The 14,616-nt window shown below is 46.1% G+C and overlaps 1 protein-coding gene across 1 annotated transcript in view; it reads right to left on the bottom strand.

Annotated features, from left to right (window-relative positions):
* Window positions 1–1,302, bottom strand: part of DTD1 (D-aminoacyl-tRNA deacylase 1) — a 184,012-nt gene extending 182,710 nt beyond the window's left edge. The window contains exon 1 of the mRNA XM_007961191.3: window positions 1,103–1,302. Within this exon, the coding sequence (XP_007959382.1) occupies window positions 1,103–1,145 (43 nt within the window). The 5' untranslated portion in view covers window positions 1,146–1,302. The remainder of the gene's footprint in view (window positions 1–1,102) is intronic.
* Between the last annotated feature and the right edge of the window lie 13,314 nt (window positions 1,303–14,616).

Below are 14,616 nucleotides of genomic sequence, written 5' to 3'. Positions count from 1 at the left end.
TTTCGTTGGCCGGGCGCAGTGGCTCAAGCCTGTAATCCCAGCACTTTGGGAGGCCGAGACGGGTGGATCACGAGGTCAGGAGATCGAGACCATCCTGGCTAACACGGTGAAACTCCGTCTCTACTAAAAAATACCAAAAAAAAACTAGCCGGGCGAAGTGGCGGGTGCCTGTAGTCCCAGCTACTCGGGAGGCTGAGGCAGGAGAATGGCGTGAACCCGAGAGGAGGAGCTTGCAGTGAGCTGAGATCCGGCCACTGCACTCCAGCCTGGGTGACAGAGCAAGACTCCGTCTCAAAAAAAAAAAAAAAAAAATTATCTTTCGTATCGTGGTTTTCTTAAAACGACTACATTATCTACACTAATCATCTGGACCTCTGATGCCCAACCAAGACTAGAGTGCTCGAGTGATGACCAGGGGTCAGGTGGCTTGGTCCACAAGAAATGAGTGAAAAAGAGAAATGTTTTCATCTTGAATTCTTTAGATCCTGATCCCTCGGCGCAGATTTCAGCGACAGAGGGCGAGGGGCGTTCTGGGCGCGGGGCGCCCTTCATCCAGCCTGGGTTCCAGTCACGTGCGTGCACGCATCTGTCAGAGCTCAGCCCAAGGAGCAACTCTTCGCATCTGTGCATTTCATCCTGAGTCAAGCCCCATAAAAATTGGAATACGTAAAAATGGGCAAAAATGGAACATTTAAAATACAGCAGTGAAAAGGGAGGAGTGCCTGCTCCAGAAATGCTCTACGCGTGGTTCATCAACGCTCCCTGAAGAGCGGGCCACGGGGATGCTCCGAGGCTCCGCCATCCCGCACGCAGGACAAAGGTGCTGAGAATGAGGCGCGCTCGTCCTGCACCCGCTGCCGACAGCCCGAAGCCGGGGCGCGCCGGGGCCTGCCGGGCACGTGCACGGGGCTCTCCGAACGCCGCGCTGCCCAGGAGCCGGCCCTGGGGACTCGCGGTTGCGGGGACCGAGCTCGCGAAGGGGACCACGCTCTCGGAGGGGCCGCAGCGGCCCCGAGGATGGCGCAGGAAGACTCCCCACGCAGGACAGCCGGTCGCGGGGGTCAGGGGCGGCTCCTCCCGGGCCCGGCCCCGCCCGACTGACCTGTGACGCTGGCCCGGGTGACGCGCTGCACCACGGCCTTCATGGCGGCGGCTGGGGCGAGTGGGGCGGCGCCGCGCTGCGTCCGGCCTCGCGACTGTGAGGGCTGCTCCGCGGCCGGCGCCCTCTGGAGGTGACACCCGGAAGCGAGCCCAACGGTCCAGTCCGACTCGGTCGGCTGCTGCCCACCCCACGTCGGCCACGCCCACTCTCGGCCTGGCGATAGGCCCACCCACTCATAGATTGACTCCGCCCATGCATGCCACGCCCACCTGCTGCCCAACCGTAACCCCGCCCGTCGTTGAAAAGCCCCGTCCCGGTGCTTGGCCCTGCCCCACCCACATCGGGGTCCCTGCAGAACCCTTTGATCCCGCCATCGCGGGCCCAGCCTCTACCCAGTGGCCAGAACCCACTCTGCCGCGAAGGCAGTCTCTACGCTGGTTTTTTTCTCCAACGTACCCGAACCTAAGAACCCGTCATCACTAAGCCTTTGAATTCAGCCTGAATCCTATTTCTAATTGTATTCCTCTTTCCTCTTTTCCACTCCTCTGCAGGCGGATCATCCCAAATTCTTCTTCCCTTATCTTCCTGCCTCAGTGGCTTCTCAGATACCACATACAAAAGGATCTGCTGCCTAAAATAGCCATTTAACTATCTCACTATTAATTCGACTTAGCCATGTCATGATAATAAATAGGTATGTGATTCTAGAATTCTAATTTCTCATTTAATACAAATACTAATAATTGGCCCCCTCACTGGGTTGTTAGATTTAAATAAACCAAACTACGTAAAAGTGCTTAGATGGCAGCAAAGGGCTGTACAACTATTACCCCAACAAATTATTATCATTGCTAAAAATAATTCCATCTCAGCAGTCTTCACCTTGAAGGTGACTAACAGCATTGGTGGGCGTAGAAAAGGCATTGAAATGGAGAAGAAACCCTCACTTGCCCAGAAAAGACTGCAAACTAGTATGCTTGTTTGTTAAATACTGAATACTAAATTGCCTTAATAACGTTGTCAAAGTTAACATAACCAGTAACGAGACATCATGTGCCTCCTGATATTGCACTGGGAAGGACACAACATCAATCTTGTGGTATTTCTGCCAGATAATGTATAACCTGAATCCAATCATGAAACATAAGACAAAAATAAATTGAGGAACATTCTACAAAATAACTAGGTAGGATTCTGAGAATTAATGAGGATTTTTTTTTTTTTTTTTTTTTTGAGACACTGTTTTTTGCTCTTTGTTGCCCAGGCTGGAGTACAATGGTGCGATCTCGGCTCACCCAACTTCTGCCTCGTGGGTTCAAGCAATTCTCCTGTCTCAGCCTCCCGAGTAACTGGGATTACAGGCATGCGCCGCCACGCCCGGCTAATTTTGTATTTTTATTAAAGATGAGGTTTCTCCATGTTGGTCAGTCTGGTCTGGAACTCCCGACCTCAGGTGATCTGCCCGCCTCGGCCTCCCAAAGTGCTGGGATTACAGGCATGAGCCACCACGCCCAGCCGTGGACTTTTTAAAAGACAGTAAAACTACCTGTAATCCCAGCACTTTGTTAATTCTGGGTTTCTGGCATGGAGCTTTTAAAATTCTTGGAATTTCTCAAGAGACAGGAGTATCTTTGTTATTCATGAGCTCCTTGATTATTCCTGAGTTTACTAACAAGATAATTCAGATTGGGAGCTAATCACAGGAAAAACCAATCCTGACTGGATGTCTGAGCCAGCCCAACCTGTGGGAGGGGTAGAACACAGAGATTGAGTTCAGCCTGTGGCCAATGATTCAATCAGTCATCCTTACATGATAAAATCCCAGGAAAAACTCTGGACACTGAAGCTACATGGAACTTCCTGGTTGCTGAACACACTGATGTGCTGGGAGGGTGATGGCCCTGATTCCACAGGGCGAAAGCACAGAGGCTCTGTGTTTGGTACTCTCACAGACCTTGCCTAACATATCTCCTCATCTGGCTGGTCCTAATTTTTATAATAAAACTATAAATTATAATTACAGCACTTTCCTCAGTTCCATATGTCATCCCAGTGCATTATCAACCCTGAGGGGGTCATGGATACTCCTGACTGTGTAGCCAGTTGGTCTGAAGTGCAAGCGGTTTGGGGACACCCAAGTGTGGTTGGCACCTGAAATAAGGGCAATCTTTTTGGGAAACATACCCTTAAACTTGCAGGATCTGTTCTAACTCCAGGTGATTCGTGCCAGAGTTGAACTGCAGTTCACCAGTTGGTGTTCAATGAACCCTGAAGCCCTCCATACCATATTCCACCATAAGAGTCATACCCTTTCTTTTTTTTTTTTTTTTTTTTTTGGAGACAGAGTCTTGCACTGTCACCCAGACTGGAGTACAGTGGCTCGTTCTGTACTCCAGAACAGAACTGCAACCTCCGCCTCGCAGGCTCAAGTGATTCTCCTGCCTTAGACTTCTGAGTAGCTGGGATTACAGGTGCTGCCACCATGCCTGGCTAATTTTTGTATTTTTAGTAGAGACGGGGTTTCACCATGTTGGCCAGGCTGTTCTCAAACTCCTGATCTCAAGTGATCCACCTGCCGTGGCCTCCCAAAGTGCTGGGATTACAGGCGTGAGCCATCGCACCTGGCAAATCCCCACTTAAATAAGTGGCTCCACTTGTTTCCTGGAGCCAGCAGTGACCTGTGATTGCTCTCTTCCCCATTCCCTAAGTATCTCGTCCGTCAGCAAATCTTCTCCCTCTCCAAAACCTAGCCCAAAGTGCCCTCTTCTCTCCACCCCTCCCGCATCATCCACTCCACCATTCTTTCCCATTTGGATTTCTACCACACCTTCCTCACTGGTCTTCCTACTTCCCCTTTGTCCTTCTCCAAGCCATTCTCCAGGCGCAGATGAAAGTGATTCTCTTAGAATATAAAGTCTTAACAATCCAGACTCTGACCACCTTTAAATTCCTCAAATAGTCATTGGTTGCTACCTCAGGACTTCAGGATCTGCTCTTGCTCTACCCGGAACAGGTAGGTTCCTCTACCTTCATCCACTCTTTGTACAACATGCTCCTCTCCTGCCTTTAGGTTTTCAGCTTCAATGCCACCTCCTCAGACAGATCTTCTCTATCTGCACCAAGAAAAGTAGGTGTTCTTGCTCCCTGTTTTTCTCATGTTTGTCCCGTGGGTTTTCTCTCATAATCTTCTGGCGACTTTCAATGACTCTATTTGCCTGGTAAGCTGTGTTCTTCTACCTGTGTCTCTCATGCTTACCACTGAATCCTCAGCATCTAACACAGTACCTGGGGCTCAGGTAATATTGCCAAAGGAATAAATGTGAGAAGCCAATTTTTTGGCTTAACAGTGTATCATGGATTTACAGTATTTCTCTATTAATAGATGTGCAGATGCTAAGGGCTAATATATGTATTGTAATTACCCTAAACAGTTTTTTCTGTTGATGAACATTTAGGTCTGAATCAGCTGGGATGTTTTTTGGTTGCATGGAACTCAAAATGACTCAAACTTTTAAGAAGTGTGTTATTTCCGAGTAGCTGGGACTACAGGTGCCCACCACCACACCCTGTCGAGGCAGGAGAATGGTGTGAACCCAGGATTTGCAGCTTGCAGTGAGCCGAGATCGTGCCACTGCACTCCAGCCTGGGCAACAGAGCGAGACTCCATCTCAAAAAAAAAAAAAGAGAGAAAAAAAAGAAATGTGTTATTTGTGCACTGTTTTTTTGTTTTTTGGTGTTTGTTTGTTTGTTTTTATGACCTTGGGAAATGTGACATAGCCCGATTCAGCTTCAGTCTTCTTATCTGTAAAGTGGGGATAATATCTTGTCTTCAAGATTGCAGTGAGGAGTAAATATAACACAAGAGCACTCAAAAAACGATCTTGCAGCAAACAATCTAAGTATATTTTCATAACCACACAGACATGATGGGGCCATATCTGTCATTTTGGAAATGATAATAGGCCATATCATTAATCTTAAAAGTCTAATTCAGGCATTAAAGCAGAGCTCCCCAAAGGGTTGAAAGCCCAGTGCTAAAACCCGCTGGAGCACAGCACCCGAGAAAGCATGGTTCATTCCACCTGGGTGAGTTTCTATTGCTAGGAGCACCTTAATTCCATCACTTCTTTGACATCAGCCATTTCAACGTTTTTCTCTAATCTATCAGCACACAAACTGGGGAGCGATTTTCTTCTCTGGAAATGGATTAGTCCAGGAGATTCTCATGTTTGCTTTGAAGTATGCTGGATCTGAGATGGAAAAATCCAAAAACATGGCCAAATGGTCCTCTGATGTGAAATCACCAGAAAGTCTCTGTGAACTCCACGTGCCTAGTTCCCATCTACACGTGTCCTTCCAGAAAATCCACTCAAAATACCTCCTCACCTTGGATGTTACCTTGATTCACCTACAGTGTTTGGTGAGGCACCAACTACAGGGCAGGCCCGGCCCGGCCACTGAGCAACCAACCGAGTCCTGGGACCTCCAATGACCTAAGGCAAAAGGTAGTGAGTTCTTTCAATGTCATCTTAGGGCACTGTGTTTAATGGGCTCACTCAAGAATTATTTAATTAATTAGGGAATTTAATGAACTAGGGTACCTTTGTTTGACTCATCATCTACTCTTTTTTTTTTTTTTTGAGATAGAGTCTTGATCTGTTGCCCAGTCTGGAGTGCAGTGGTGTGATCTCAGCTCACTGCAACCTCTGCCTCCTGGGTGCAAGTGTTCATCCTGCCTCAGCCTCCCAAGTAGCTGGGATTACAGACGCGTGCCACCATGCCCGGCTAACTTTTGTATTTTTAGTAGAGACGTGGTTTTGCCATGTTGGCCAGGTTCGTCTCAAACTCCTGACCTCAAGTGATCAGCCCACCTCGGCCTCCCAAAGTGCTGGGATTACAAGTGTGAGCCAGTGCGCCTGGCCAACATTTTTTTCTTTTCTTTTTTTTTTTTGTTTGAGACAGGGTCTTGCTCTGTCACCCAGGCTGGAGTACAGTGGTGTGATCATTGTTCACTGTAGCCTTGAACTCCCAGGCTCAAGCAATCTCCCACTTTAGTCTCCTAAGTAGCTGGGACTACAGGTATGCACCACTGCACCCTACTGATTTTTTTATTTTTTGTAGAGACGGGGTCTCGCTATGTTAGCCAGGCACCATCACCTACTTTTAATTAAAAGCTTGGATTTTATGAAGCTTCATGTTAACTTGTAAACTTTTGTCGGATAAAAATAAAAATAATTCTGTCCATTAAAAAATAATAACCCTAAGTTTTGGGCTTTATCCCCGCTAGAACATTAACCAGAAATCTTATTCTAACACTTTTTTCTCAAGTGCCTAAATAACCTCTAGTCCTTTCTTCTTCTTTGAATCAGCTTTATCATCCTGCTGGTTTTCTCATTCACAAGTTGAACAAATATTTGACATTTGCTCATTCTTGTATTTGACTCATGTTTTTAACTTTTGAAAAGTATACTTGATGGTGCTGAGCCTCTCTGCGTCACAGATACAGAGTGGGACTTTAACAATATTCTTCCATAGCTGGGTGGCCTTTGCCTGCGCAGCACATCAGGGTCCCCAAGACCACCCCCAGGTTCAGTGATTTGCTGGGAGGACTCACAGGATTCAGCATATAGTTATTGTCACGTCTGTGGTTTATTACAGCAAAAGGATATGAAACAAAATCAGCAAAGATAAGAAGTGCACGGGGCAAAGTCTGAAGGAAAACAGGCACAGGCTTCCAAAGCCCTCCTCCTATGGGGTTGCAAGGGACACATTCTTTTCCTCTAGCAGTGATTTTTTTTTTTTTTTTTTTTTTTTTTTTTGAGATGGAGTCTCACTCGGTCAGCTCACTGCAACCTCCGCTTCCTGGGTTCAAGCGATTCTCCTGCCTCAGCCTCCCAAGTAGTTGACATTACAGGCATGCACCACCATGTCCGGCTAATTTTTGCATTTTTAGTAGAGGGGGGGTTTCACCATGTTGACAGGCTGGTCTCAAACTCCTGACCTCAAGTGATCCATGTGCCTTGGCCTCCCAAAGTGCTGGGATTACAAGCGTGAGCTACCACGCCCAGCCTGACAACACTTTTCAAGTGTGGTCTACCGGGGTAGCTCAATAGATACTCAGAATTTAAGTTTTTTTATTGGGAGTTTTAAAATATAGACACCCTCTACATAACACATAAATTACAGGTGGGTGGAGGCAGGGTGAAGGGTGGGCTGGACATAGATGTTTTTGAGTCTGCAGAAGCAACACTTGGACCCCCAGGTACCCACCCCAACTTCTTGTACTTTACTCAGGAAACCTGAGGTTTCTGCTTTGGCCGGAGCAGAGGAGGGGGATGTGGCCCCGGATTCAATGGAAACCCTTATTCTAAACAACCATCTCCAAACCCCTCCCCAGTCTAGTTCCCAGGATTCCTACAGCCAGGCATCTACCCTCAATCCCTGTGGGAGACTGGAGAGAGGACCCTTCTCCTGGAAACTGATAGACAGATGCTGGCATGTCAGTACCTCCCGCTAAAAAAATCTGGCTTGCTGTCTCTAGTGGGCACTTGTCATAGTATCTGTCTTCCCAGCATTTTGTGAACATCCTATATTTGGGGAACTTCTCAGCTTAAAACTCCACATATCCCCACAGTAGAAGCCAGAAATTCTTTCCCAGACTTAACTGCAGCTAAGGCAAAGGAATGTGACCAACACGCCCTGAGTTAGGCATCCCCAAGTGAAACTAGATTCGGAAGCGAGTGATAAGCAGGCTGCTCCAGGAAGCCATTCTGATGTGGGGTCTTCAGAAACTCCCTGCTTAGAGGTACTGGAGTCAGGGGCCCGGCAGGAACAGCCTATTTTTGTCAGCATGACCCCACAGTGCCTGTACCTGGTGGTGGTCTGGCAGGATACTTGGGGTGCCATTCCTGGCTGCACCATCTGTAACTATGTTTCCCTGATGATCCCCCTAATTCTAGGAGTTTCCCAATATCCTTTCCAAAGTTCCTTTTCAGCATGAACTGGCTCCAGTTCTGTGGTGTGTTGCTAAGAATCCCAACTTCAACACCAACCACCAGTAAAAAGCTAGTCATAACTTATCAAACACCTACCCCATCCTCAAGCTGCAGAAGGTTCGTGAAAGGTTCTTAAATCGATGCCCGTACAATAAGAAGGGACATCAGACAAATGCCTCCAACTTGAGACAGAGACAAAAATGAGCCACGTGAAGGAACTTATAGCAGTACAGGAAGAAAGAGTAAGACAACTTAGAATACCTTCAGCCATCAGAAAATACTGTATTCATCAATGAATACGATACCATAAAAAGGAACTAATTTACAAGAGCTTTCTATAATAGCCAATATTAAAATGCAATTAAAAAGTTGGATTACAGCCAGGCACAGTGGTGCACACCAGTAGCTCCAGCTACTCAGGAGGCTGAGGTGGGAGATTCACTTGAGCCCAGAAGTTCAAGACCAGCCTTGGCAATATAGCAAAACCCCATCACAAAAAAAAAAAAAAAAAAAAAAAAAAAAAAAAAAAAAATTGTATTATAGGAGACATAATGTATTTGCTTAGTTTTTGTTGTCTGTTTCTCCGCTGGAAGCTAGAACTGCTTGAGGGCATTGTTTATATAGTACTCAGCACACAGAGCAATGCTGGCTCAGCGTCCCATGGCAGGCAGGGCTATACAAACTGGCCCCAAAGTCTGAGGAAGCTCAGAGGCCAAAAAGGAGGCTGACAAATCTGGTTTCTTAGAAAGAAATATTTAATAGGGACTTAGGAACAGAAGCCGTGTCTGTGTCTTGGGTGGCTGCCAGGCAGGATGGTGGATCCCTGAGCCGTCACCCCTCAGACCCAGGGCTTTTATACCATAGGGAAGGGGTGCTTCAGCAGGGATATGTGGGACAACTGAAGTACAATAACATCAAGGTTGTTGGATCTAAGGGCAGGATTGACTGTAAAGACAAGCTCTTACACAAGGAACAATAGATAAGCTGCAAATCTTAGAGGTATTCATGGACCAAGGGTTAATCAGAATCCAACATGGCAGATCAGCATCCAAGATGGACTTGCTTTGTCCTCCACAACCAAAGTAGGGGCTCGGCAGGTGTCTGTTGAATGTGAAGGATAGTGGAATACACCACCAAAAAATATGCCACTTTGGCATAAGATTTATTTTGAGCTAAAGACACTTGAAAAATAGCAGGTGCAGGAAGGGTGATCTGACCTCCTCTTTTCTTTCTGACAAAAAGAGATAGGCCAGGCACGGTGGCTCATGCCTGTAATCCCAGCACTTTGGGAGGCAGAGGCAGGCGGATCACCTGAGGTCAGGAGTTCGAGACCAGCATGGCCAACATAGTGAAACCCCATCTGTACTAAAAATACAAAAATTAGCCAGGCATGGTAGTGCACCCCTGTAATCCCAGCTACTCAGAAGGCTGAGACAGGAGAATTGCTTAAATTCAGGAGCCGGGGGTAGGAGTGAGCCAAGATCATGCCACTGCACTCCAGCTTGTGTGACAGAGGAAGACTCTGTCTCCAAAAAAAGAAAAAGAAAGCAAGAAAGAGATAAAACTGCCATGTGGAAGATGCCCTCTCTATAGCAGGAGGAAAGAACCATTCTTATCACCAGAGATGGAGAGTCAAGGTCGAGATAATTCCATACAAACAGGCCTTGTTTAAATAACTCTTATCCTCCTCTGGTTTCCTGTACATTTTAGTTATTTTTCCATAGTTGCCTCTTTTTGTTCAACTCAGTATATAACCAGTTGGGTTTTGCCACTTTGGGTCCCCATTTTTCTATGGGGGCTTCCACGTGCATGTAAGAATCTGTACACTTTACTTTGGCTAATCTGTTTTATGTCAATTTAATTCTGAGGCCCAGCCACAAATCCTAAAAAGCATAGGTCAAATTTTGCCTCCTCCACAGTTGTATAAGTAAATGAATGATCCTCTCCCTGAAAAGTCGAAAATAAACAGAGATCAACAGTAGTTAAGAAAAAGTATAAAATAATAAAAAGTAGTCTGGAATGTCTATTAGGAATTCCAGACACACATAAAAAAAATTAAAAGGCAAACGGAATTCCTAAAAAGAAAATGCCCCAGAACCAAATAAGAGTTTCCATAAACTAAGGGCCTACTGAGTGATCAGCCTAATCAATTTTTTTTTAAGCCACACTAGGTGCATCATTGTAAAATTTCAGAACACTAGAGATAAAGGAGGTCCTAAGACCTTCTGGAGAGAAGAAAACAGGTAATAATCAAAGATTAGGACTTTTCAGCTGAAATATTGGAATTGCTAGAATACAGGGGACTGATGCTTTCAAAATTCTGAGGGAGAGTAATGATCAAACCTGGGGTTCTATACCCAGGCCAACTAGTAATTGAGTATGAGAATATGATAAAGACATGTTCTGGTCGGGCACAGTGGCTCATGCCTGTAATCCCAGCACTTTGGGAGGCAGAGGCATGCAGATCACTTGAGGCCAGGAGTTTGAGACCAGCCTGGCCAATATGGTGAAACCCCATCTCTACTAAAAATGCAAAATTAGCTAGGTGTGATGGCGCAGGCCTTGTAGTCCCAGCTACTCGGGAGGCTCAGGCATGAGAATCGCTTGAACTTGGGAAGCGGAGGTTGCAGTGAGCCAAGATCGCACCACTGCACTCCAGCCTCGGTGACAGAGCGAAACTCTGTCTCAAAAAAAAGACATGTTCAGACATGAAAAAGAGACAAAAAATTATATACCCTTTCTCAGAATTATGGGGACACAGATCAAGAAAACAGAGATCCATTATAAGATGGCAAACGAAACAGCAAAGAAAAATGTATGCGAAGTAGAACTAGAGTGATCAGTCCAGATTGTAGCAAGAAGACAAAGAGCTCCAAGATTTAAAAAGAGAAAAGAGAAACTGGGAAGGTTTGTGTGGAAAATTATACTGTGAGGTTAGAGGATGTGGAAAGAATGAGAGAGAAACATCAAAGAAACAAAGCAAATGAAAAAAAGAATGCAGTTAACTCCAGAAAGAAAAGTTATATGAGAAACAATTATAGCTTACTTACTTGGCTTATCAACAAATTATGTTTGTATAGTTAAAACAGGGTAACTATCAATTATTGATTCATCAAAAATATGCAATAGTTTTATTGGTTAGTCAGTTGGAAAGAAGGATCAAATCCTGATTAATAAATCCCATATATGATTGATAAATTAAAGATATTAGTAAAAGCTTATTATTTAGAAATGTGGACATAAATACCAAAAAAAAAAAAAAAATACCTAATAGTTGAAAGCGAGGAGGGATAAAGCAGGAACTGTTTTTTCGGTTACAAACTTTTGATCACTAATTTTTTTTTTTTTTTTTTTTTTTTGAGATGGAGTCTTGCTCTGTCGCCCAGGCTGGAGCGCAGTGGCCGGATCTCAGCTCACTGCAAGCTCCGCCTCCCGGGTTTACGCCATTCTCTTGCCTCAGCCTCCCGAGTAGCTGGGACTACAGGCGCCCGCCACCTCGCCCGGCTAGTTTTTTGTATTTTTAGTAGAGACGGGGTTTCACCATGTTAGCCAGGATGGTCTCGATCTCCTGACCTCGTGATCCATCCGTCTCGGCCTCCCAAAGTGCTGGGATTACAGGCTTGAGCCACCGTGCCTGGTCATCACTAACTTTTTAATGCATTTGCTGCTTTGTTAAAAATATAAAAATTAATTTCAAAAAAGTCATGTTGGCTACTACTATAGAAACCAATTGGAGGGGACTTCAAGTAGAGACAGAGACAGGAAGTTGAGGCTACATAAGCAAAGAGAATGGAGGATTTAAGTAAGGTAGTGTTAAAGTAAACGGGGAGGTGGGAATGGAGTGGAATATCTGCAGTAGAAATGATGGGACCTGGTGGCTGGAGGAAGAAGGAACAAGAAGAGGGAGAAGTCTAGAATGATAGGTTCCTAATTTGAGGAACTGAGCACTCTCTGAGAAAGAGAATGGAAGGAAGAGCAGGCTTGTGGGTGATGGCAGCAAATTAAGTTATGGACGAAGCTGAGGCAGCTAGACATCCAAGTAGCAATGCTAGATGGACATGGATCTTGAGTTCAGAATGCTGGGCTGAAATAAGAGAATAAATTAGATATAGCAAAGAAACCCAGCAAGGTCCCAAGGAAAGCTAGCCCAAATGTCCCCTTAAGCCCCACAAGTGTACAGATCCTGGGTACAGACTGCCAGGTGAGAATAGAAGTTCAGCTGTTTATCCTAGGTGTGCTCTATTAATAACTCTCACCTGCCAAGTGCCACAGCCCTTCAGCCCTTGCCCTTGGTTTCTCTGGAAGTCCCTCATGTTAGGAAATGTCTTCCAAAAGTTTCATGCTAGTGTTCCCATCTCTCCCATACTTCTTTTTTTTTTTTTTTTGAGACGGAGTCTGGCTCTGCCGCCCAGGCTGGAGTGCAGTGGCCAGATCTCAGCTCACTGCAAGCTCCGCCTCCCGGGTTCACGCCATTCTCCTGCCTCAGCCTTCTGAGTAGCTGGGACTATAGGCGCCCGCCACCTCGCCCGGCTAGTTTTTTGTATTTTTTAGTAGAGACGAGGTTTCACCGGGTTAGCCAGGATGGTCTCGATCTCCTGACCTTGTGATCCGCCCGTCTCGGCCTCCCAAAGTGCTGGGATTACAGGCTTGAGCCACCGCGCCCGGCCTCTCCCATACTTCTGATTCACTTGCTTCTCACCTTCCCCGTCTACCGTCGCACACTGCTTCTCATTCATCAGTTTGATGCCAACCAAGATGGTCCACTGGAATACACAGCCAATTGGCACAAATCCATGCTTGACCTGATATCCCTTGGGAAGTTGAGTCTCTGCTGCCAGCATCTGGAGCTGCTGTGATTTTGGAATCCTTGTCACTAAGGCTGACTGCACCACAGCACTCCTCAGGCCACCTATATGGTGGAACTGACACCAGTGAGAAATCAAGATGAGGATCTGAAAGTCATAGCACTATAGAGGAACCCTGAAATGTCTAATTCCTGTCCCACCACACATCTCTACTCACAGGGTCCTGATAGCTATGAACAGGAAAACACTACCTAAATGAGAAACAAATGCCACATTATTCATAACTGAGGCAGTCTCTATAATCCATAGGCAGGGATCTGATAAAAACTGAACCGAGTCTCTTGCAAGGGTGGAAGCCAAACACTGGGTTGAGGAGAGGCTGGTCAGACTTTGGCACTGCACATGGGAGGTAGTATCTTCTTGGGATACTTATTATTCCAGAAAGGTGGGAAAAGCAGCTGGTGTGCAATAAGAAAAGCAAGGCCAAGAGCCCAGGCAGGCTCAGTGAGTGGCTGCCTGCATTTCAGTCCCAGTGTCAGGTCTTCTGAAGACCTCAACATACTCTGCATTTTTTTTTTTTTTAAGATGGACTCTCGCTGTCACCAGGCTGGAGTGCAGTGGTGCGATCTCGGCTCACTGCAACCTCCACCTCCCAGGTTCAAGCGATTGTCCTGCCTCAGCCTCCCAAGTAGCTAGGACTATAGGCACATGGTGCCATGCCCAGCTAATTTTTGTATTTTTAACAGAGACAGGGTTTCACCATGCTGGCCAAGATGGTCTCGATCTCTTGACCTCGTGATCTGCCCACCTCGGCCTCCCAAAGTGTGGGGATTACAGGCGTGAGCCACCGCTCCTGGCCCATACTCTCTGCTTTAATTCTGAGCTACAATACATTTTTTAAAAACACCCCCTTTTAAGTTCACTTGTTTGTTGCCTGCAACCAAGAGACCACTGAGGAAACTGGTTCAGCATCAATCATGTCATTCTGACTGCATTCTCAGCATTAGAATAGCACTGGCCACAGCTGGTGGGTAATCCACACCTGCCGAAGGAATGAGGGGTATGTGCACTAGTCCTAAAGAATAGGTCCAGTCTATTTAATTCAGAAGTTACAATCTAATTTATATCATACTTACCCAGTATGCAGTAGTACCCAAAGGGCTACTGTAGATTCAGTAGAATCCCAAACTGAATGTGGGGATTTGCTGAAACTCACCTTAAAGTGGCCAGTAAAGCTGTGCCTAATAGCAACATGAAAGAAATACAAATCTTCCTTAACTAGTTTCAGGAAATCAAGCTTATGGAAGCTTTATGTGAAATTTCACATCAGTCTTTCACTCATGCTAATACAGAGGAACACCTCTCGAAAATGCAGATAGTAGGCCAGGTGCGGTGGCTCACACCTGTAATCCCAGCACTTTGGGAGGCCGAGACAGGCGGCTCACGAGGTAAGGAGATCGAGACCATCCTGGCTAACACAGTGAAACCCCGTCTCTACTAAAAATACAAAAAATTAGCCGGGCGTGGTGGTGGGCGCCTGTAGTCCCAGCTACTCAGGAGGCTGGGGCATAAGAATGGCATGAACCCGGGAGGCAGAGCTTGCAGTGAGCCAAGATTGCGCTACTGCACTCCAGCCTGGGTGACTGGAGTCTCCCTCTCAAAAAAAAAAGAGACTCCCTCTCAAAAAAACAAAAAAAAAGAAAATGCAGCTAGA

This window comes from Chlorocebus sabaeus, chromosome 2 (assembly GCF_047675955.1).
Source record: "Chlorocebus sabaeus isolate Y175 chromosome 2, mChlSab1.0.hap1, whole genome shotgun sequence".
Taxonomy (NCBI): domain Eukaryota; kingdom Metazoa; phylum Chordata; class Mammalia; order Primates; family Cercopithecidae; genus Chlorocebus; species Chlorocebus sabaeus.
Note: the sequence above shows the minus strand (reverse complement) of the source record. Positions and strands in the feature narration are given on the sequence as shown.